General features: G+C 40.7%; 1 protein-coding gene across 1 annotated transcript in view; it reads left to right on the top strand.

Annotated features, from left to right (window-relative positions):
* Positions 1 to 23,751, top strand: part of KIF14 (kinesin family member 14) — a 54,588-nt gene that overhangs the window by 4,510 nt on the left and 26,327 nt on the right. Inside the window, exons 2-14 of the mRNA XM_084851556.1 lie at positions 1,441 to 2,685; positions 4,131 to 4,382; positions 5,670 to 5,760; positions 7,799 to 7,897; positions 8,900 to 8,952; positions 11,359 to 11,389; positions 13,125 to 13,232; positions 15,396 to 15,512; positions 15,901 to 16,019; positions 18,403 to 18,575; positions 20,931 to 21,078; positions 22,633 to 22,696; positions 22,858 to 23,042. Coding sequence (XP_084707682.1) covers positions 1,565 to 2,685; positions 4,131 to 4,382; positions 5,670 to 5,760; positions 7,799 to 7,897; positions 8,900 to 8,952; positions 11,359 to 11,389; positions 13,125 to 13,232; positions 15,396 to 15,512; positions 15,901 to 16,019; positions 18,403 to 18,575; positions 20,931 to 21,078; positions 22,633 to 22,696; positions 22,858 to 23,042 — 2,561 coding nt within the window. The 5' untranslated portion in view covers positions 1,441 to 1,564. The remainder of the gene's footprint in view (positions 1 to 1,440; positions 2,686 to 4,130; positions 4,383 to 5,669; positions 5,761 to 7,798; positions 7,898 to 8,899; positions 8,953 to 11,358; positions 11,390 to 13,124; positions 13,233 to 15,395; positions 15,513 to 15,900; positions 16,020 to 18,402; positions 18,576 to 20,930; positions 21,079 to 22,632; positions 22,697 to 22,857; positions 23,043 to 23,751) is intronic.

Below are 23,751 nucleotides of genomic sequence, written 5' to 3'. Positions count from 1 at the left end.
GTGCCAAGGACTATATGGCTGGAAGTTGTTAGGAGCAGAATGCCGGACTTTTTGGCTTTCTGTATGTATGCAAGGGCACTAAGAAAGATCACTAACGATCAAGAATTAGATATGCTGAATTATAGGCCACGTACTCAGAACTTTCCAAAACAAAGTTTGATAATGCCTAGCTGTAAAGACCTGAGGCCTTTTTGACCACCTCACGATCCTACTTCTAGTCACCAGGTCAGGTGCTTTGGTCAGTGTCTCTCCTCACACTGCCACCTTTAGGCTCTCACCCACAACCTTCTGTTGGTGTATTGTGATACTTCACCACTCTCTCAATTGCTGCCACTGATAATCCTTTTACAGCTGCTTTCTTTATTTTTGGTAGCCCAAACCAAGCAGCCAGCACGTGGGGATTATTCCACGAAATCCTTCTTAATAACTAAACAAGGAAACTATCTTTTAGCATTGAAACAAAGAAGGTTTATCTGGTATGACAGGATTGGAAATAGGAACTGGGTTGGGATGAGGAAAGATATCAGGAACGACGATTAAAATAAGGCAACACTATAAACTACACAATATAACTCTTGCTTTTAGTTCTATATCCAAAACCTCTCACACCTTCTCTTACTGTATTTGACACACTCTCTAACTCACAGACTATCTCACTAGATGTTCTCGCTCTTATCTCCCAATCTAATCTCAGACTTATCTGGCTGTTCCCAATCTATTTTACTTCCAGACTTATCAGACTTATCTAGCAATCACCCCACCTTTTTCTGCACACCTTTTTCTATCTATCTATATATTACATGTGGAATCGCCACACTAAGGTCACCAAGATGCAAAAGTGGACTGGTTACACTTGCTGAAATTCACTCTTCTACACCACCGTCAAGGTGCAGAAGTCCTATCCTCTTTTGCATCTGGTCACCCTAATAATGATTCGGCAAAACAGTTCTCTATGATATGAAAAGTGAATGGCCATTCTGCTCGTTTTACAGTCATAAATATGTATAATTTGCTGAAAGAATGTATACAATACCTGATAAACCCCAAATAAAATATTTTTCTTCATTTTGAAAATGTTCTATAGAAAAGCATGCTGTAATTCAGTGTGTTTGAAATTGTCATTTACAGTGCAATCCTATACATCTCTACTGAGAAGTAAGTCCCAGTGAACTCAGTGGGACTTTCTCCCAGGTAAGTGGGCATAGGATTGTGGCCTTATTTGAGTTTTAAAAGGTGTAAAATATAACATGTTTGTATTGAATTTAAACAATCTTATCTAAAATGGGATTTAAATATTTAAATCTATTAGAAGACATTATTTAAACGTTTTATCCACACTGTCAGCAAGGTTTTACTATTAGCTTAGGTATGGAAATATTACCCATCTGAGGAATACTGAGTATAATATTTGAGAATAACTGGCATTTTTTTTTTAAACAGATTCCATGGTGACATATTCAGCTTGTGATATAGACAGAATAAGGCTAGAAGTCAACTGTATCCTTCAGGAAGAGCTTATATGAGATAGTTTTACCCCTGCAGTTGCAGCTTGCTTTAAGCCTCGATGCCTATCTATACAGTTCCGAAGAGAAGCCATATTAGCGTGCTTGGTGATTCTTCACAAAAGCATCCACCAGAAATTGTCTGTGCTAGAAACAGATTTGGACAACAGTTTACACCACACGTATCAGAGAAGGAGAGAAGTAATCCATTGTCACAGCCCGTGAGTAAGACTAAAGACATAAATAGGACCTATGTGCTTTCTGCCTGTACCAAACTGGCTGATGCCTCGCCTGCAATTACAACTGAAGGCAAGTTGACCCTCCAGAGAAGAACTGTGACAAATGAAGAACAATCCAATAAGAATACAACTCATGACAGTGAAAACATACAAACGGGAAGAAGATTGACACTACAGCGCCGTACGAGAACCGGATCGACTGAGAAACATAAAGCAAATAACATTTATGAAGCTAGAGCAGAAAATGCAGTGTCTCTACCCCAGAAGAGTAACAAAACTTCATTTCCTCCAAAAGCTAACAGGAATGACCCTCCACTTGGTCTTCAGTCACTTAAAGGCTGCAGGGATGGAAAGATGAATCCTGATGAGAAAAATGGTTTGCTTTTTAAACTTAGTGGTTCAGATGGTACTGGTAGCTCCACACCTTTGAAACACAGGACAGTTATTGCTGATTCACGAAGTCAAAGTGAGGTTCCGAAATCGTCACTTTTAACGACAGCTAAACTGTATGATAGGGCATCTACAGTAAAAGTGACTGAAAAACATAATTTCAGTAATGAAAACGGAAACAGAACTCTGCTAAAAAAGTTTCTTAAAAATGAAAATTTTGAAGGACAGAAGACGACGAGGAAAGGTACAGCTGAAGAAATTAAAATTACTCCCAAATGTGGACCTGTTCAATATGCCAAGAGTCCTGCTGTCCCCACCATGAAGAATAAGACACGGTGTCTTCAAACAGTATCACAGAAGAATACCAGTACTTTGAATGAGTTCAGTCTGAGTAGTAAAAATGAAAGGGTGCAAGAAAACACCACATATATTCAACAAACTGCTTTGCTGAAAGAAGATAATCTAATGGAGGACATGTGCACAAAAGATGACCCTTTCAAAATAGAAAACAGTAAAGTGACGGTAGCTGTGAGAGTGCGCCCCTTTAGCATCAGGTATGTAACCATTATTTTTCAGGATTTATATTAGAGATGATACAAGGTATGTCCTTCTACCAAAATACTGTGTAGCTTAACTTGCGTTACAAGGTAATACAACCCAATTTGGCTCCTGTTGTCTCTGTACGTAGTCTACCACCTACAATTAATCTTCAGCTTTGCTAATATAAAGGCTACCATATTTCTCTTTACTTCTGCTTTCTGCCTTACAAGGGATCTTTGTGTTCCAATTTGGACTGGAGGCAACTGTGTAATTACTAGATCTTATTTTTTTTAAAAAAATTGGGGAACAGGTATTACTTCTTCCTTGTCCCAGTAGCCCTGAGTGCATCCTGTAATTTGTGATGCTAATCTTATTACATTTACACAACGTCTTCTGGGCTCCATTTTAAGAGTGTTAATAAAGGTGCAGCCTTTGGCAGCAACATAGTGCCCAGCTTTTTCTCCTTTTCCCTTGCTTTCTTTAACACTCATCCTAGTGAAGAGTTCTGGAGAACTTGAAAGCTTGCTTACAATTCGGTGACGTTTTGGTTGATCCTGATCAAGTTATCGTCATACCTTTTGGATTTTTTATAGCCATCTTCTGACTTCTGGGTATTAGGTCTGCTGAAGGCTAGGAAAAAATATGCTACAAATTCCTACCAGACACTAGTGCCAACTGTTAGAAAATGTTTGCTTGGTCCCCCCCGCCCCACCCTTCCCAGGCTAGTTATTTTTATTTATTTAATTTATTTAAAATATTTCTTGGCTGCCTTTCAGGGCAGAAACCCTCCCAAGACGGCTTACAACAATAAAATACATAAATACAATTACAATTAAAAGTGATAAAAATATAAAAGCAATAAAAACAACAATAAAAGCCAACAATAAAACTGACAATGATGTTAACAGCAGCAACAGCAACAATAGCAGTCAGTTGAGCCTTTGTTTATGTTGCTAGTTAGTTGTGCCTTTGATCTTTGAAAATATATGCTTTTGTCAAAAGCATAAGCAGTGTATTCTTTGGCTATATTACTATAATTCTAGGCATATAGTTAGATTGTAGCAACTCCTACTGATTTCAATTTTACTTAAACATATGTTAGAATTGGAGCATAAGCCATATACTAATGAATTACTTTGGCTTAAGTCTGTTTTATAAATCAATTCTATGAACTGCTGGTGTATGATATCAAATTTCACTACCGTTGATTAATATGTCTCACTGCTTCTTTTCCTATGTTGTTGTTTCACATATAATGAAATCTATTTTTAGGAGGAAGTTAGCGGAGAGAGAAAATCAGCATTGGGGAATGCTTATTGATTCCTGCAAGAGTATATGTTTTTCTCTTTGTACAATTATCACGTAACTCAAATTATCGCTGTTCTAAATCTAATATGTTCAGGGTCATCTCTCTTCCCATCCCACAAAAATGTAACTTTTATTTTGTGCCTCTATTCAGAGACAAAAATGAAGAAACGTTCCAGGTGGTTTCCATGACTGGGCAAGAGACTGTTGTATGCCATCCAGATACAAAACAAATATATAGTTTCACTTTTGACTTTTCATTCTGGTCTTTTGAAAAGTGTCATAACTTCGCAAGCCAAGAGATGGTGTATCATTCCTTGGCAGTACCTCTCCTAGAAAGGGCTTTTGAAGGATACAATACCTGCCTTTTTGCATATGGACAGACTGGCTCTGGAAAGTCATATACGTAAGTTGGATTGGACATGATCCATGTTTGATTTTGTGTTGCCACTGCATGTGTGCCGTCTCCTGGTGCTCTTTTTTTTAAGTGAATGAAGCTAAACAAACAATATGGAGAAAATTCTATTTAGATTTCTCTAGAGAAAACTATATTAACTGAATTAAGTTGTTACAAATACAGTCCTGTGGACTGACATTTCTGTTGACTAGTGAGCTAGAGTAACATGTGGCTAAGTGTGCAATCCTGTGGCTGCTAGGCAGCAGCTAGGTGGCCATAGGATCAGGAATTCCCTGATTCAAGCCTGACCAATGCCATTAACTAATCAGGTGGCCTCAGACAAGTGACTCTTTACGCTAGCCCTCCATCTGCAATATGGAGATAGTATTGATCTACCTGGCAGGGTAAAAATTGCTGCGATAACATATGTGAAGTGTTAGATAAATGTTAAGTATTATTATGAATAATATAGCTACAATATCTTCTGCCAGCAAGATAACATGGAGTTAGATTACCAGAAGCTACATGGTAGCCAGACCTGACCACATGGCATGGATTGTTTCAACTTCAAACCATGAAGTTAAGCACACTGTAATAACCTTTCCTGGAGTTCCAAGAGGCTGTGGCAGGCTTCACCACGTGGATGGAAGCTACAGATCAGTGACTTTCCATGTGGCTCTTGGTGCCATAGGATATGTTTCGCTTCCATTTGCCTGACTCCAGTTTGTTTTTTGCGATGTCCAAACCTGGAATTGGAGGTTGTTGGGGGAGGAACAACCCAGACTTGTAACCCAAGAACAAACCATGAGTTATAAGTTTGGGTTATTCTAACCCCAACAACTTCCAAATTCTGGGTTCTGACATCATGATGGAGTTTCTCTGAGTTGTTTAACTCAATGAGGGTGGGTGGGTGGGCAGGAACCAGCTTGTTCCTAGTCGTTCATGTCTACTCAGGGTTTGTTTAAACCCTGGGTAGCTGTGACATGTGAACCAAGACATTGTGGTCCTTCTTGGATGTGTTGCAGAAGAAATCTATAAGAAGTTCCTATTTTTGTTATTGCGCCAATTTGCATCATTGCTGAGAGAAAGTAGCTAAATTGTCCTGGCTGGTCAATGAATTTGGCTAATAATTAAAAAAAAAATGCTGTTAGACTTACAATATTCTACAGAACAGTTCCGCTGAATCAGTTTAAGGTTATTGTGGATATTACATATTGATGCTAGTTTAGGAATTACAGAAGTGTCCTTCTGCAGAGTTAAGACCTGAGCTTATAAATATAATATTTGTCATTACAGAATGATGGGATTTGATGATGAAGAACGAGGAATAATACCAAGATTCTGTGAAGATCTTTTTACTCAAATAGCAAAACCAGAAACACAACAGGTATGGTTGTAGTATGGCCCTATCTGTGCTGGACTGAATTCCATTTTTGCCTCTAGGAGGAAGAAAGTTTTTGAAGTTCATCATCAGTTTTTATCATTCAAAAGGGATTAGGATTTGTCCCCGAACTTTGTTGCAGGAGTGCAGACTTTTGCTCAGAAATAGCCTACATATGGTGAGAAGTGGGCCTTCATGAACGTACCACTGTGCCTAAAAAGTTATTTGTGTTCTGGGTGCACTTACATGCCACCTAGTTTCCACTATTTGTTCCCTTTCAAGATGGTGTAGAAAGAAAGTACAAACTGGGAAAAATGCATGTACACTGGTATATGTATATGCTGAAGTCACATTACTTCTTACAAGTGATGTTCATGTACTGTTTTATGATTCAGGGCTACATCTTAAGCTATGGATTTTCAACATCTGAACTAGTTGGTAGATTTTATGTAGTACCATAAAGTGTATGTGATCAAGTAGTCAGTATAAGAAACCTATTCTGTTCTTTCAGGCCAGTGTTTTTTTTTCATACCTCTGTGATGCTGCGCCCTTTGTCTTCCGGCTAGGGTAAATTGTGATATTTTGTGGCATTTTATATGAACAGCTAAGTTGGAGCGTGTATCCTAGGTGCCATAAAGCAGCTCTTTCTATTTGCTAGGCTAGTATTGCAGAGTAACTTGCTGTATGTAAAAGCTGGGCAAAAATATCCTTAAGCTCTGGGACGTTTAAAAATAGTGCTGGTGTGCAGAAAGGAACCTGGGGGTACCTATATCTCAACCGCCGGATTCTGGTGCAATGATCGTTGGTCACTGCTCAGCCTAGATATGTATTAGTACATTTCTGCATCAGTACCTTTAAAATGAGTTTGTGCATTACAAACAGTCCTAAGGAGCATACCAATTAACTATTATCAGATGAAGGGATCAGTAAGCAAAAAATGTCCCTTTTTAAAAAAGCTTTTGCAGCTAGTTGATGCCTATACTATTGGAGAAGGACCTTCCTTTGAGCTTTTGATTTTAGTCTGTAGGATATTTTCCCCAGCCCTTGCTATAAATTTTCTGCCTGCTGGCTGAGGGCTGCTCCACGAATGATAGCAGCCCCCACACTTGGCCTCAAATACATGGGACCATCTCCAGGGAGGCGGGTTCATGGTTGAACTTCTGTTCTGTGGAGGTAGTGTTAGTGTGATCCATCACTTCAACATAGTTGATCTTCATGTAGTCATTATGGCAGTCGCACTTTGGGAAGAAACTGCATGGAGACTGTGTGAAGTGGCTGTTAGATGCTGATGCTGCTGAGCTTATACGTTCATTGCTTTTCTTGAGGGGGTGAGGTAGGGAAGAGAATTAGTTTTTTGGCATTCTGTTTGGAGTAACCCAAGTAGGTGAGACAAGCCCATGTAATTTGCCTTATCAATGTAGCTGCTTCATTAACCTATACTCGAGCACTCTCTTTTCCTTGGTGGGGCTTTACCCAAGAAAGGCAGCTCCCACGCAGCTAGATTTATTTATTTACAATATTTGTATACCACTCCATATCCAGAACAGATTTCAGAGTGGTGAACACAAGAGATGAAACAGTAAAAGGATAAAAAGACTAAAACACCAGATTTAAAGTATGCTATTTTAAAAACAGAATGTCAATAGAAACTGTGACTGGTCAATTAAGGAATACCTCCTGGAACAGTGCTGTTTTCAGGAGGCGCCAGAAACAGCGCAGTGTTGGTGCCTGCCTGACTCCAGGGGCAGGGAATTCCAAAGAAAGTGGGCCGTCACACTGAAGGCTCTTCTCCTGGTGGAGTCCAATCTGGCCATAGGTCCACATGGAACCACCAGGAGCAAGCCCTCCGATGATCTCAGTGACCAGGCAGGTTGGTAAGGGAGAAGGTGCTCTCTCAGGTATCCTGGTCCCAAGTTGCTTAGCTTTGTATACTAGTACTAATACCTTAAACCTGGCCTGGTAGCGAATAGGCAGCCAAGCGGCAAGCTTTGTTTATCTAAAGAACTTAACTATCCATCCAAATGGTTGTATTTGTTTTTATTAGACTGCTTATCATCTTGAAATGAGCTATTTTGAAGTCTACAATGAAAAAATTCATGATTTGCTTATCCTCAAAGCTGAAAAAGGACAGAAGAAGCAGTCTGTAAGTTGCTACTTGTGTTTTGCCTGTTTGAGAAATCACCAGTGTACAGCTGGGCCAAATTCAATTTTGGAAACGAGCTTGGGGACCACATTCCAGTGGTGGGCAGGGCTGAAGGCAAAAGGGTTGGAGCCAAAATTTCCAGAAATGCCAGCATACTTTAGCTTAAAACCCTTACTGCCAGTAATTAAACTTGAGGAGAGGCATGTCAGCTTTTAGAATGGGGAGAAACACCTGCAACAGCTGGGAAACCGCCCAGCGATTGGTGGTTGGAGGAAAGAAGGTGCAGCCAAGGGAAGGGGGCGTGGTCTTCTGGGGAATCCCAGAGGACTGGATTTGGCTCCAAGGCGGGCCAATTTGGCTTGTAGGGCTGAAGTTGAAAACTCCTGGTATACAGAAGAGTAACTTTGGATATGGACTGCTCTCATCATCATAAGGTGACTGTTTCTGCTCAATGGCTGCGATTTCAGCTGTTACAAGCATGGAAACAACTGTATATCTATTCAGAGGATTGTGTTTGAGCTTCAGCAAGGATATGTAGAATGTAGACGTTGGGATGGCCAGCTTCTGTATTCTCAGGGGCTGCTCGTACCTTGGCAGCGTTTTGCTGCACACAGTACCCATGACCCACATGAGGTCTTGGAGCTGTGCGGGATCTGCTCATGGATAAGCGACTCCCACATGGTCGGGAGCCCATTTAAAAGGCACCCACTTGAACTTCAGGGTTAGCTTTTCTCTCCCCTATGTGTTCTAATATCCTGCTTTTGTTACTTTGGGGGATGTCTACCTCTGAAAGCTTTGTCTGCATCCTACTTTGCGTTGTGTGATTCTTGCAGTGAAGAGCTTTCTTCATGATTTTAAAAAAGTATTTGTAGTGTAAATGTAGATTGCCTTGTTTCAAGGGTTTTCCAGTGTTATACTGTGGCATGTAGAAATACTTTTTAAAAAAGATAGATTCATGACAGATTCTGATTTCTAATCAGCACTGTCTTTTCTGATCAACAGCTTCGTGTAAGAGAACATCCCGTCTTTGGGCCTTATGTGCAAGACTTGACTGTGTAAGTTTTCACGTTTTGAATTTTTCCACAGCTGACTATGTAGTGACCTGCAATGAGTCTCGTTAGTTAAGAACACAGTTAGACGCCTGCAGTCAAGGAATTTGTGGGTCATCTGAAATTAGTTGTGAAAGTCAGCCTTCACCCAAACTTCCTGCTGGTCCTACCAGTCTTTCTCACAGATCCCCTCTCATTGACTTTCTGCTGCATGCTGTGTTTCCCAGAAACTTCTGTTTCCTCTACCCATCATGCTCTTAGACTCTTGTTTCCCTGTTCATTGGCTGCTTTTCAGCTTTCCTTCAGCCACCCTATCTCAGCTCTCCTTAACTTCTCTACTATGTGTGGACTCTCCTCCTTTGTCTTTATTAATCCTAGCCAAACACATAGTTTCCCCTTCTCTCATTGAAGCTGGACTGCAAACATTCTGTTGAGCAGCAACAGATGGGATCAGAGATACTGTCTGTGGCTGCTGATACAGTCAGGGCCAGAAATATTGGAACAAGGATAACTGTTTTGGAAGTTGGCCTCTTTACACCACCACATTGAAGTTGAAAGGAAACACACCCAGATGGGAGCGAAGTCAGGACTTTCAGCTGTAATTCAAGGGGTTTGACAAAAGTGGGGCACTAACCATTCAGGAAGGACAGCCAGTGGCATACACACACACCCATCGTTGGTGGCTCATAAGTAATGGAACGAATGGCTGACAAGCAGCTGCATGGCCAGGTGTGGCCTGTTTCCTGGGCACCCCATGACCAATCAAGCAGGTAAAAGGCCTGGAGGTGGTTCTGAGTGTTACCTTTGCATTTGGTAGCTGTTCACTGGAACTCCCAACATGAGGTCCAAAGAAGTGTCCATGCGAGTGAAGGAGGCCATCATTAGGCTGAGGAAACAAAATAAACCCATCAGAGAGATAGCAAAAACAGTGGGAGTGGCCAACACAACAGTTTGGAACATCCTGAAAAAGAAGGAATTAACTGGCAAGCTCAGCAACAGCAAAAGGCCTGGAAGACAACTAAAGTGGATGACTGCAGAATTCTGCTCATGGTGAAGAGGAACCCTTTCACAACATCTAGCCAGGTCAAGAATGCTCTTGCGGAGGTAGGCATGTCATTGTCAACATCTACAATCAAGAGACGGCTTGATGAACGTAAATACAGAGGCTTCACAACAAGGTGCAAACCACTGGTAACGCTCAAGAACAGACAGGCCAGATTCGCCTTTGCCAGCAAACACCTAAAAAAGCCTGCCCAGTTCTGGAATAAGATTCTTTGGACTGATGAAACCAAGATTAACTTGTACCAGAATAATGGGAAGAGAAAAGTACGGAGAAGAAAAGGAACAGCTCATGATCCAAAGCATACCACATCATCTGTCAAACATGGCGGAGGCAGTGTTATGGCATGAGCATGTATGGCTGCCAATGGAACCGGGTCACTGGTGTTTATTGATGACCTGACTACTGATAAAAGCAGCAGGATGAATTCTGAAGTGTATAGGGCTATACTTTCAGCTCAGATTCAGCCAAATGCTGCCAAACTGATAGGACGCCGCTTCATATTGCAGATGGATAATGACCCAAAACGTATAGCAAAAGCTACCCAGAAGGCAAAGAAGTGGGATGTTCTTCAATGGCCAAGTCAGTCACCTGATCTCAACCCAATAGAGCATGCTTTTCACTTACTGAAGACAAGACCGAAGGCAGAAAGACCAACAAACAAGCAGCAGCTGAAGGCAGCTGCAGTAAAGGCCTGGCAAAGTATCTTGAGGGAGGAAACTCAGCATTGGGTCATGTCCATGGGTTCCAGACTTCAGGCAGTCATTGGTTGCAAAGGGTTTTCATCCAGGTATTAAAGGCGATCCTTAAGTTTGAAATGATGTTCGTTTGTTCCATTACTTATGAGCCACCAACGATGGGGGTGTGTGTATGCCACTGGCTGTCCTTCCTGAATGGTTAGTGCCCCACTTTTGTCAAACCTTTTGAATTACAGCTGAAAGTCCTGACTTTGCTCCCATCTGGGTGTGTTTCCTTTCAACTTCAATGTGGTGTTGTACAGATGCCAACTGCCAAAACAGTTATCCTTGTTCCAATATTTCTGGCCCTGACTGTACCTCTGAGATGGTATCAGAGGCCTAACGCTCACAAGCACAATAAAATATAGATTCCCATGCAAACTCTAATAAGCTTAAGAGCAGGTAATGGATTTCCATTCTTGTAGGTGTACATACTTGGGCCACGATACTGCTAGAATTGTATGGAGAATCTATCTTCATTGAGTTCTCTGCTGGCTTCACAGAAACTGCTTGGTGTTTAAATTTAAGCTGAACAATTTGTAGGATTTGGTCTGTATTTATATGTTTACTCCCCACCCACCCCAATAGATGACATTATTATTTTTTTCCTTCTAGGAATGTTGTTAGTTCTTACTCAGATATCCAGGTAAGGTTTTGTTGTTGAAGTATAAATGATGGGGCTTTCAAAGGCATATGTAAAAGGCCTATTCCAAATTTTCAGTGATCATAAAAATAATGTTATAGAATAATGTGAGGGTTGTAGTTCTGACATCTTGCCTGCATCTGTGAAAGTAAATATTAAAATAGTTGAACTGGCAATGAGTTCTGTGTAGTAGGATCCTAGTACTGATAGAAAGTTACTTGCAGCATCAGTATTTCTGTTTTTATTACTTCCCCCTGACCTCCAGTGAGAAATTATCAAAGGCTTTGCTTTTATTTATGTGTTTACTTTTATTATTTGAGGAGATGCTCTCTTAAATGCTAGAAGACACACACACGCACGCATGCACACACACAGAGCTTTATTGGCCATTTTACCAGGTAGAAATTTACCAGCCCAATTGTATGTTAAGTATCTGCTGTCACATAAAATCCCATCAGCAAAGTTGTTGCCAAATTTTTGTTGATTGTAATGAGAACAAGGAAGCAACTAGTGGTCTTGGTGGGAGGTTGTTTCTAGGGGTGGCTACCTTAGGGTATCTATTTTTGTACGGTTGTACGTTTGAGTTAATGTTATCTATGTTATTTTGTTTTCTAAACATAATTGTTTACTGCTTTTCTCTGTTGACTGCAATAAAAAGAACAGATCAAAACACAAATAAAATAGAAAAACACCAACCTCCAACAAAATCAGTACGACCAAGCCAGCTTTGGGGTTGCAGTTCAAAGGGAATTGTGGGACCTCATTTGGGTAAGCTTTTAGGATGTCATTCCACCAGTCCCACACACATACAACTGTGCGGAGTTGTCCCATCAAACTAATACAGGCCTTTGCTTCCCCATTGGCTTGTTGCCAGGCATGCAGCAACATGGGCAGCTGCTTCAAGATGCGAGCCCTGTGTGCTCCAAGGTGGGCACCCTATGTGCTCCAAGGGAAGAACTTCCACACCTCTCCTAACAGCTGCTCTTCTAAGCAGCTTGTCATTCCCTAGAAACCTGGCATGCAGGATACTGGCGGAAGAACCATATGCAGGGCCCTGGTGAAGGGAAAGTTACTGGGAGAAGTGAAGAAGGTCTCACCTCATAGTGTACAGTCCAGTCACATGCTTGACTGCACAGCAGCGACCTAGCAGAGTAGGCAAGAGCAACAGTAACTTCTAGGACAAGGGTGCAGAACCTCAGGCCTGGTGGCCAAATCTGGCTGTCTGGGTTTCCTCAGATGGCCACACCCCCTTCTCCAACCATTGATCATTTGGTGATTTCCTGGCTTTTGTGCAGTTTTCCCCCATTCTTAAAGGTTGAAATGCCTCTCCTAAAGCTTGGTTACTTACCCCTTTTGGCCTTTGGCCTGACCCATCCGAGAATGCAGCCCCTGAGAGCATCTCTGAAATAGAATTTGGCCCTCGAGCTGAAACAGGTTCTGCACCCCTGTTCTAGGAGGTGTCTCCACATGTGTGGGTCCAGCAGGATTCTACTGCACCTTTAGAGGCCACGGATGAGCAATGGCTCCTATCAATGATTTTCAAATGACATGTTGGTTTTTAATATTTGAGTGTTCCACTACATTAAAATCTACCTTATGACAGGTTGAACATCTAGAGAAATCGTAGTTACGTGTTCTTTGTAAGCCTGTGCCGTTACGATGTATTTTTTTTATGTTAAAAGATCTCATGATGGTCAACATGTTTTCTCAAAATGTCACATCCTCTCTCTTTTATCAGGGTTGGCTCCAGTTAGGAAATAAACACAGAGCTACAGCTGCTACAGGCATGAATGACAAGAGCTCTCGTTCTCATTCTGTTTTCACCCTGGTGATGACACAATCAAAGGTACTATGCGGCTTTTTTCTTTTTAAAAAAGTATACTTTTGATTAAGGTTTTTTAATCAGGTTTTATAAACTGACGAATTCAGCAAAATAACTCTTTCCCCTCTTCCTTGTATTAAAATCAATGAGATTGAAGTGGCGTGAGGACTATAATTTCTTTATTAACACTACTTCCAGTCTGCATCTTTACATATCCAGACATTTGTACTCCACCAACATTGTTCCTCCTTGGTCCCCAAATTGACGTCTATATGCCTATTTTACTTGGTTCTTCTGTCTGTTTCCACACCTGTAATTAATGTCATCTGATGTGGATACTATGGTAAATAATAATGTGAAATTGAAGTGTAGTGCTAGCAAAAAATGCTATCTACTGGTAGAAATGTTCATGCACTCATTGCAGACTTTGCAAATAAGTGATATTTTCCTCATCAACATCAGCCACCAAGAACAATCTATTTATTAAAATAAATATATATATCCCCAACTGGCAAGTGCCCTCGGGGCAGTTTACAATCATACCTATGTGATGGGGGGAGGGCAGAGTGAAAGAAAAAAAACAGCAGTCAGAACTCTGCCCCCCACACACAACGAAGTTTCCATGGTAGTATTTTCCTTAATGCTGCCAAGTCAGTGTGAAGGTGCTCAGCCTCACTGTAGTGGGTTACACCAGAAGACATGGCAAGGAGTATAGTGAGTTTCCACAGTCATGTTCTACACAGTTTGTTAAGTGCATAGAGGCCTGTTAACAAAATATAAAAGGCGGCTTCTAGGTAATTAAGTAGGCTGCCTTATGCAGGAGTGCTGGTGCCAGACAAGGCTAGTTCTATATGTCAACAAACGTGAAGCTGTTTGAATCTTGCCAGGTCGCTCTGGTCCCTCAGATAAGAGCGTAGTGTTATGTCTCCATGAAGAGCTGGGAAGCTTCCGAGGCCTGACTGGAATGTTGGGGCCTATTGCCTTGACTGTGACTCTTTATGTATCCACTAGGGCATGTAAGAGAAGGTATATAAGCATTGTTTAAATCATGCCAAATTGGTCTCGCTCCAAGGGAAATTTGTGCACATACCAACTTGGAGAACTGATTATCGGTCCACGGGAAGGTCTCCAGTGTATCTTCATTGGGACCCAGATACATGTGTGGCTGTTTGGGGAGTCGACTGCTCCGGTCAGCACAAGGGACATGTGAGGTTCTTCGCCTTGCTGGATTTCTGCATCCATTTACTATCACATGTGTAATCAATACACTGTTAAACTGATCCATTTGTGACTTTGTCTCACTTTGGCTTATGCCAAATCTATTTTGATGAGGATCCTGACAGGATCAGGACCCCAGATTAACGCACTCACCTCCAAGGATCATGCAGGACGGGAGAATGAGGCACTGAGGATGCTGGCCCTGGGAAAGCCAAATTCTTCACCCTTCCACAATCAGCATTATTTTGGCTGAGAAGGGAGATTGCCCCTTCGTTGCCAAAAGGATCACAGCAGGAGTGGGGCTCTTTATGAATGTTATAGGTCCCTGCTTTGCTTGAAAGCCAGTGTCCTCTTTTATCTATGCTGGACCTGACTATCCATACCTTTTGAAAAAACAACTTTCATTGTTAATGGACTGAGCATCAACAAAACTTATTTAATGTTCCAAAGTGAAGTAATTTCATGTAGGGTGAACACAGTGTTTCATGTACACAGTATACTTCTAGTAAGATATTTTTCCTTTTCTAATGTAAAATTAGCATTTGCTTCTTATTGATGCTATTGCTATCTTGTTTTATGAAGTTTTAAATGTTATAGAGCTACAATGGCAAGTTAAACTATAATTGTCCAGTTTTTAAGGTTATAAAAATACACATGATACAATCTCTGGAGTTAGCTTGACCTGAATTCATAAAATTATAGAATAGTGGGGTTGGAAGGGACCTATAAGACCATCGAGTCTAACCCACAGCTCAATGCAGGAATCCAAGTCAAAGCATCCCTGACTGATGCCTGTCCAATTTCATCCCGAATGCTTCCAGTGTGGGAGAACCCGCCACCTCCCTAGGGAATTGGTTCTGTTGTCGTATTGCTCTAACAGGAAGTTTTTCCTGATGTTCAGCCGGCATCTGGCTTCATAGACAACAGCTTGGACAGAGATGTGTAATTGTAGTCATTTCTTTCTTTTAGATAGATACTGTGGAAAAGGAAGAACATGAACATAGAATTATCAGTCGGGTTAATCTAATAGACCTAGCAGGCAGTGAACGTTGCTCTACAGCTCAAACCACTGGAGAAAGACTGAAGGTAAAATGTACAGATGGTACTTTGCTAGGCACGGAGCAGCTCTCCAATGGAATGAGTTGCCCTGTTGGTCCCCATGCCAAGCATGTGCACCCATGCATATTCTCTGCAATGGCAATATGGTTGGCGTGTCCCTTGTTACAGCCACAGCTTCCTGGAGTTTCTTTATCCTATTTCTAGATTAAATTTAGGGGGAAAATAAGAATCAGCTCAGACATTTGGAGATCTTTCTGCACAGAGCAGCTGAGAATGTCCCTGGAACACATGTTCCCAGGGGCTTCTACCATGGGGAGAAAGTAATGTCTGGTTTGACTCATCTCTGGTTATGTTTGCCGTAGGAAACCTTGGTTGTAATATGTTGATGAGATGGCTGTTTCTTTCCTCTATATAGGAAGGTGTGAGTATAAACAAATCCCTGTTAACTTTGGGGAAAGTTATTTCTTCACTGTCTGAGCAAAATCAGAACAGGAAGAAAGTGTTCATTCCATACCGGGAATCTGTCCTTACATGGTATGTATATATTTTATGTGCTATAAGAGAAAAAGGGGGGGTTACTTAGTTTTTGTAGTGATCCATTCCTTCCTGGTTGTATTGACTTATCACTAAGGCAGTCAGATCATGGGGGAATACAACCTGTGATATTAGATAATGGAATTCTATCCCCTCTAGGGTGCTGATTGTAGTCAAACCACTGTTCCCCCCTCTCCACACACTCATTTTGGCTCACTCTTGTTCTGTTTCCTATCCGTCGAACTGAGCTAATTCAAGGAAACCAAGAAAAAGTCAGTATTCACTATAGGCATGATGCTATGAAATGTAGCACTTTTTAGACCTATTGATATCTACTCAGAAGTAAGTCCCACTGTGTTCATTGTGCATATGATTGCAGACTAAAGCTGCAATGCTATACTCGCCAGGGAGTAAAAACAAAAAAAAAGAGTCTTGTGGTACTTTAAACACCAGCAATGTTATGCTGGCATAAGCTTTCATGGGCATTGTGCACTTCATCAGATGCAGGCCCTGTAGTATGCCAACTTCTTCATAGGTGACTTGGATCAATGCTTTCTCAGCTCCTTTCCCCAAAAGCCTCTACCTGAGATTCATTGATGAAATCTTTATTATCTGGACTCATGGACAGGAGGCCCTGACAAAGTTCCACCAGGACTTCGACAACTTCCACTCCATCATCAACCTGAGCCTAAAACAGTCCATGCACCAGGCTCACTTTCTGGATATGACAGTGCAACTACATAGTTTACTTGCATCTGATGAAGTGGACGGTGTCCATGAAAGCTTATTCCAGAATATTTTTTTTAGTCTTTAAGGTGCCACAAGACTCTTGGTTGTTCTTGCTGCAACAGACTACCCCCCTGAAAATGGTTGCCTGGGAGTAAATCCCATTGAACTCAGTGAGGCTTACTTCTGAGTAGACATGTATAGGATTACACTGTAAGTCTCTCTCATTTAAATCAGTGGGACTTAAAAATGAGTTTCGTATGATGTCATAGTGCACCATGTTTTCAAGGGAGTAATAGTTTATGGGAAAATCAGTATGTATTCATGAGTTTCTTCTGGGGGTATTGCAAATCATACAAAGTATATTGAAATGGTCCAGTTGAGACCACAGTGCTCAGATTCTTCAGCACTGAGGACTAGAGCTGATTTGTATATATTAGATACCTATAGTTAGCATAATTTTCTTAGTGATTTATTTATTTTATTTATTTCATTTCTATATCGCCCAATAGCCGAAGCTCTCTTCATTTAAATGAAGGCATATATCTACAGGTCGTAGATCATATTTAACTTATTCTGAAATGTTTATCCTGACATGTGGGTAAAACTGGGTAATACTGCAATATTGGATAGATGAACTTGGAAGCCTGTGCCCCCACCCACCCACCCCCAAACCCACAAAAGAAGCTAGTTCCATCAGCACCTTGAGCTCACAGCTGAGGTGCTGCTTTTCAGCCAGCCAGCACTCAGCCTTCCGGTTGCTGATGACTCAGCAACTTAGGCATCCTTGTTTTTACTCCCAACTTAGGGCTGGTGACCTCTGAGATAGCCCTTCCTTTAAAGCCAGGACTAGTTAGGTGTGCTTTGTCTAGCCTGGGCCATGTTGCTTCCCAAACAAGTCTTTGGGGCAGCCCAAGCTGAATGAAGTGCGTTTGATAGTTTTATTTATTTATGTATTCAGTTTATAACCCACCTATATACAAATACTCTGGGCAGTGTACAAAGTTAAAAACAGTTTAACCAAAAAAATTCTACAATAAAAACAACAAAGCATAAAATCATTATATAACAGTCAACAAAAAGGAATGAGAGTTCTAAAAAGGGAAGGCCTGCTGGAATAATAGTCTAATTCCTGCTTAAAAACCTTCAAAGATGTCAGCAGGCACATTTCAACTGGCACGTCATTCCACAGTTGCGCACCACTTCTGATCTGGGCTCTCCCCCTGCCCCCAGCTTTTCCAGTAGTGAAGGCAGTGGTATCCAGTGCGTAGCCAACAATGCATTGACCTCTGGGTGTCTGTCCATTCTGGTACTGGGAGGGATGCTGACCCAAACTTGAGAATGGTGCTTGCCCATTTCACTCAGAGAAGAAGCAGCCCCAGAAACATCTGTGTTTTCACAGAGGCTTTTGGTCCATCCCCTTTAGTGCTGATAGGATTCTTGAGTCTGGAGGGCAAGGGAAGATGAATGGTGACACTGTGGGGGGTGGGGGGAGTAGTTTGGGTGGAAAAGGTTTCACTCCACAGGTGAAGAACTTAGACATCCTTGCTTTTAAGGTATGCAATGTACTTTGTTAAAACTTCAGAAAATAGATATAGTCTTAAAAGAAATTCAGAGTGGGAAAAGTCACTTTGCCTTTATTTTCTTCCAAATGAAGGCTTCTAAAAGAGAGCCTTGGTGGAAATTCAAAAACTGCTATGATTGCCACAATAAGCCCGGCTGCCACCAACGTAGAGGAAACTCTCAGTACTCTTCGATATGCAAAGCAAGCTTGTTTCATAATCAACATTGCCAAAGTAAATGAAGACATCAGTGCTAAGTTAATCCGAGGTAAGGTTTACAGTAATTTTGTTGGTTAATGAAGGGTGCAGTCCTATGCGTGTTTAGACAGCAAAAAAGTCCTACAGCTCCCAGCATTCCGCAACCAGCCATGCTAGGAGTTGTAGGGCTTTTTGCTGTCTAAACATACATAGGATTGCACTTTAAAAAGGCTATTTCACACCCTATGCCGAGATGCACACAGATTTTTCAGGGAATGTACAGTTAAGAGGGGGCAGTCAGAAAGATGGCTGCACCAATTCACGTACAAAAACTTGTAGCTGAAACCAACAAAGGTGCAAAAGCCTTTATTATTGTATGATAATAAATTTGCCTCAGAACACTGGCTTTTTATCAAGGGGAAGACTAAAGTGCGCATTAGTAACCTGCAGTGCAGAACACTTCCTGGTAGCTCTAAGGTGACTTACAGCCAATCACAGCCATCTGTATGTGCATAGCTATATCTGTATATTACGCATGTTTGTTTCCATTCACACTGTGCATTTTTAGGCGTACACCTAAAAGACTGGATTTAAAAAAATAAAATACTTGGTTTTACTCAGTGCACTGACAGAATGTTTAAACTTCAAACATTGGGGCTCCAATCAAGTACAGATACACAAACATAGTCCAATTGAAATGAACTAATTCTATGTTTGACTGTGACCTGTATCATTATATTCTATGCCCATGAAACCCAATCCTATGCATTCTTACTTGAAAGTAATTCCCAATGAATTTATTTGGACTTAACTTCCTAGTAGGTGTGCTTAGGTTTGAAGGTTTAACGTTTGCAGGTTTAACGTTAACGAGAGTCTTTGGATGGATCTAAAATAAAAATGACTTTAAATCTTAACTTTCTAACATGATAACCATGGAGGACAAAATCCAAACAACCAGAGGCAGAAGGAAAATTGGCCATTAGCTCTGTACTTCAATAGCTTGTAGACAAGGAGATACAGTGCTATAGTAGGTTAGGTGTGTGTGTATGTGTGAGAGAGAGAGAGAGAGAGAGTCAACTGTCTAATGGGTGATGATCCAGGGTGAGAGAGAGAGCGTATGGGTGGTGATCCAGTGTGAGAGAGAAAAAGAGATTGGGGAGGAATGTGTTTGCTAGTTGAAGAAGTCGAGGAGAGGAAAAAGAGTTTGCCTTCTGTATAATAGGTTTCTGTTGGCGCTGAAAACTGGGTTCAAAAGAGTTGTTTAGTATGTTTGGGCTCAGATCGCTCTTTTGCCTTGTACTCGGCCTTTGGGGCAGGTTACTTGTCCTTTGTGACTAACCACATCTCCCATGGCAACCATTTTGTGGTGGTACCCAGGACAGTTTCTCAAATTGCCAAATATTCAAATGAGCCCCCAAAGGTTGCCTACCGCTGCACTAAACCATGGATTAGCATACGACAGACAAGCCTGTATGAGCCACAGGCTCACGTACTTCCCCTACCCTCCTATGGGGCTGTGAGAAGATTCATCTGCTTTCCTTTTTTATTTCCTTTTTTAACTTTAGCTTAGTGTTGTGTCCAGATCCTTAATCTTAATTATGCCAGCTTCATAAACCATGTTTTAAAGTTGGCTTGTTTTAGTAAACCATAGTTAAGACTAACCACAGGTTTTGGACATATCTAGGTTTGGACATAATGCTAAGCTGCAATTAGTCAAAAAATGGAAGCAGAAACTTACAAAGTGAGAGGGGGGAGTTTGTGAGCCCAAGTTTTAGTGTTATGTCTGAATGTGCCCAGTGGTTCTCATACTTTTTTGACACAATGTCTTAGTATGAGGTGTACAACAATCCTTCTGCAAACAGAAACTGCCTTCTTTTTGTTGAGGGCACCTTTTTTGTCCAACCCACTGATCTGCTCTGGTTCGCATGATGAAAGAACTCATGGTTTGTTCAGGAGCGAGCACTCGTGCTGGCTCCCAACCGCTGGCCCGTTTCTGGTGCACTAAACAACCCAGGTACAGTCCATCCCTGAGTGGTTCTCCGTGATGTCCTAACGCAGAAGAAACAACCCAAAGCTATAACCCAAGAACAAACCATGTGTTATAACTTTGGGTTGTTTCTCCCTCAGCAATCCAGAGTTCTAGGTTTGGACATCACGGAGAACAACCCAGGGACATCCCTGGATTGTTTAGTGCCCCAGAAATGGGCAAGTGGTCAGGACCCAGTTTGCTTGCTCCCAAACATACCATGATTAACAAACCATGGGTTGTTTCATTATGTGAACCAAGTCATTGATTCCTTTTAACTGTCACAATTTTTTCTTAATGTGATGAATCGTCACATAATTCTCACAGATTTCACCAAAATATTTGTTAATATAAGAGGTACTGTTTTGACTAATTGCTGAGCCCTCTTGTTAAATACAGAATTGAAAGCTGAAATTGAGAAACTGAAATTGGATCAAAGGAATGTTCAGAATGTTGACCCTGAAAAACAGAGACTTTACATACAAGAAATAACATCTCTAAGAATGAAGCTACACCAACAAGAGAGAGAGATGGGTGAAATGCAAAGGTAATACTACTTAACAATCTTCTGAATAATATGAATTGCTAAAGAAACGCATTCCCCAAATAATATTGTTGTTAGCTTACATTTTAATGGTAAAAGCAATGTGGGTAACTGGACTTAAATAGGTATAAATTACATACAATTAATAACAAATGAAATACATGGTCTTGGATCCAGACTGTTAGTTGCAATTAGATCCCACTGAAATCAGTGAGACTTCAGTTAGTCATGACTAAGTTTTCACACTGGGTAGTATCAAATACTGCCGCTCAGCCTCTGCCAGTTCTGGAACAGGATTGGTTAGCGGAGCTCACTTCTGCGAGCTCCACTGATCTGCATTCTTCCTGCACGTTTCTGCTCATTTTGGATTGCTTCAGGAACCACTGGATTCCCATTGTGCTAGAGGCAGGTCCTGCTAGTGCATGGGCGGTATTAGGTCCTGCCCATTAATTTCAATCAGACCTAATTGCAATTGACTTAAGTCTGGATCCAACCCATGGTTAACATCTATTGGTCAATATGCTTTGTTACACCAGTAATCTAGAAATGCATGCCAGTTTTTATTAAAGAAGTTACATTTCTGCCACTTTTCCTTAGAATGTAGGAAATGTAAAAATTAAGCCATGATTGTATATTCCTGTACATTGGTCTCCCATCCTTCAATCATGGAAGTTTCATCTTCCCACCAATGTTTGGTACAGAGAATTCTAGCAGTGCTTATTACATAGTATAACAATTTTTAGCACCTGTTATTGATTGGCGTCATATATTTCAAAGGTTCAAGGGGTATCGCTATTCCAGTAATTCTGTTGTTTGTTTTATGGAGATTAAACAAGAAGATCTTAATTTGTGGAAAGTCCACTATAGATTGGGATGAAGGGTGTTGTGTGTTTTAGCATAGAGCTACCTATACCTTTGTATAATCTTTCAGGAGTTATAAGTGCATCACAATTTTCTCTTTATTTCTGACATTGTATTAACTTAATACTGTATTTCCAGCTATTTTCTGAAATGTAGAAGTCCATAGAATGGCCTAGCAATTGTGTCCAAGTTATAAAATTCTTCCATGTGTTCTATTTTTATCTTTTCAAAAGGGGTTTGTTTTCTAAGTTGGAACTGTTGTTCTTGTAGTTTCTGTATGTAGCCTTTTATCTGTAGATATAGGTATTAAAACCAGATGGTGATTGATTTCCATTGACAGTGTTAACATTCTCCTAATTATTTAACTGGCTGTTATACTGTAAATCCATGTATCTGTTGTATTTCTTCCATCAATCAAATTCTCCAAGAGCTCCACAGGGGTTAAATTCAAAATAATAAATTATTGGTGATATTTGCAATGTCGTGCTCTTATATTCATTCCACATTCTTGGTATGTTTCCTGTTATGAGATGATGATGATTTTTGTTGCTTGTCCATAAAGGAAGACTGTTCTTTGTAACTCCAATCTTCTTTGGATTATATATCAATTTTGTTAGCCTCAGAATGGCACTTGCAAAAATAATACAGTTTACTGCTTGATGCTAAACCAACATTTTTTCCTCCTAATAAATAAAGGGCCTGGAAAGAAAAATTTGAACAAGCAGAAAGAAAGAAATTTGAAGAAACAATAGAGTTACAGGTACCATTCTTTAAGCAAATTCAGAAGTTGATGCAAAATCCTGGACTTTTCCAAAGTTAAATTATTTTTCTTTGCCTATATTGTGTTCCTAAAAACAGCATGTGAACATACCATTTTTGGTCCCAAAAATTAAGATCCACTTTCTGAATCTTTCATTTTAGAAAGCAGGTATTACGTTCAAGGTAGATAACAGTCTACCTAACTTGGTCAATCTCAATGAAGATCCCCAGCTCTCTGAGATGTTGCTCTACATGATTAAGGAAGGACAAACTACCGTTGGGAAATCCAAGCCATATTCACATCATGATATTCAGCTGTCTGGCGTTTTAATTGCTGATGACCATTGGTAGGTGTTTCTCTCTCTCTAAAATGTGTGTGTGTGTGTGTGTGTGTGTGTATATATATGTGTGTGTGTGTGTGTGTGTGTGTGTATATATATATATATATATATATAGAGAGAGAGAGAGAGAGAGAGAGAAATGGGCTATTCCTGTGCACAGGTATGTCTGTAAGGGGAATGCAGTTCCACTGAAATAAGTATGTGTGTGAGGCTCTATAGTTTTATGAGCCAAATTGAAATATAATTGGTTGGAGGCAAATGGGGCAGAGTTTCACACCGATGTGTTTAGGATAATGGCTAAATAGACAAATTTGTGGAAGGATAAGACAATTAATGGCTACTAGTCATGGGGTTGTCTTTAATGTTTGTCTTGCGTACAGTAGACCTATTGAAATAAATGGAATTAAGTTAGACTAACATTGGATACAACAGAAGGTTATAGGAAACTTCCATGTTCAGAGGCTATTTGCCTCTCAGGACCAGTTGCTGGGTAACAATAGGAGAGGGATATTGCTCTTATGTCCTGCTAATGGATTTCCCAGAAACATTTGTTTGGCCTGGGGGAAAGAGGAAGCTGGACTAGATGAACTACTCTCCTGATTCAGCATGGCTGCCCTTCTGTTGTTATGGTATCGTTGTAACATAACTATTTTTAAAATCTATTCGTTTCAAGTGTCTTTGCTGCTGTGCTGAAACATGAACAGCAGCTATGATC

This window comes from Heloderma suspectum, chromosome 4, assembly GCF_057233095.1.
Source record: "Heloderma suspectum isolate Gila_16-S chromosome 4, 16-S_ref, whole genome shotgun sequence".
NCBI lineage: Eukaryota > Metazoa > Chordata > Lepidosauria > Squamata > Helodermatidae > Heloderma > Heloderma suspectum.
This window is presented reverse-complemented; position numbering and strand designations above follow the sequence as displayed.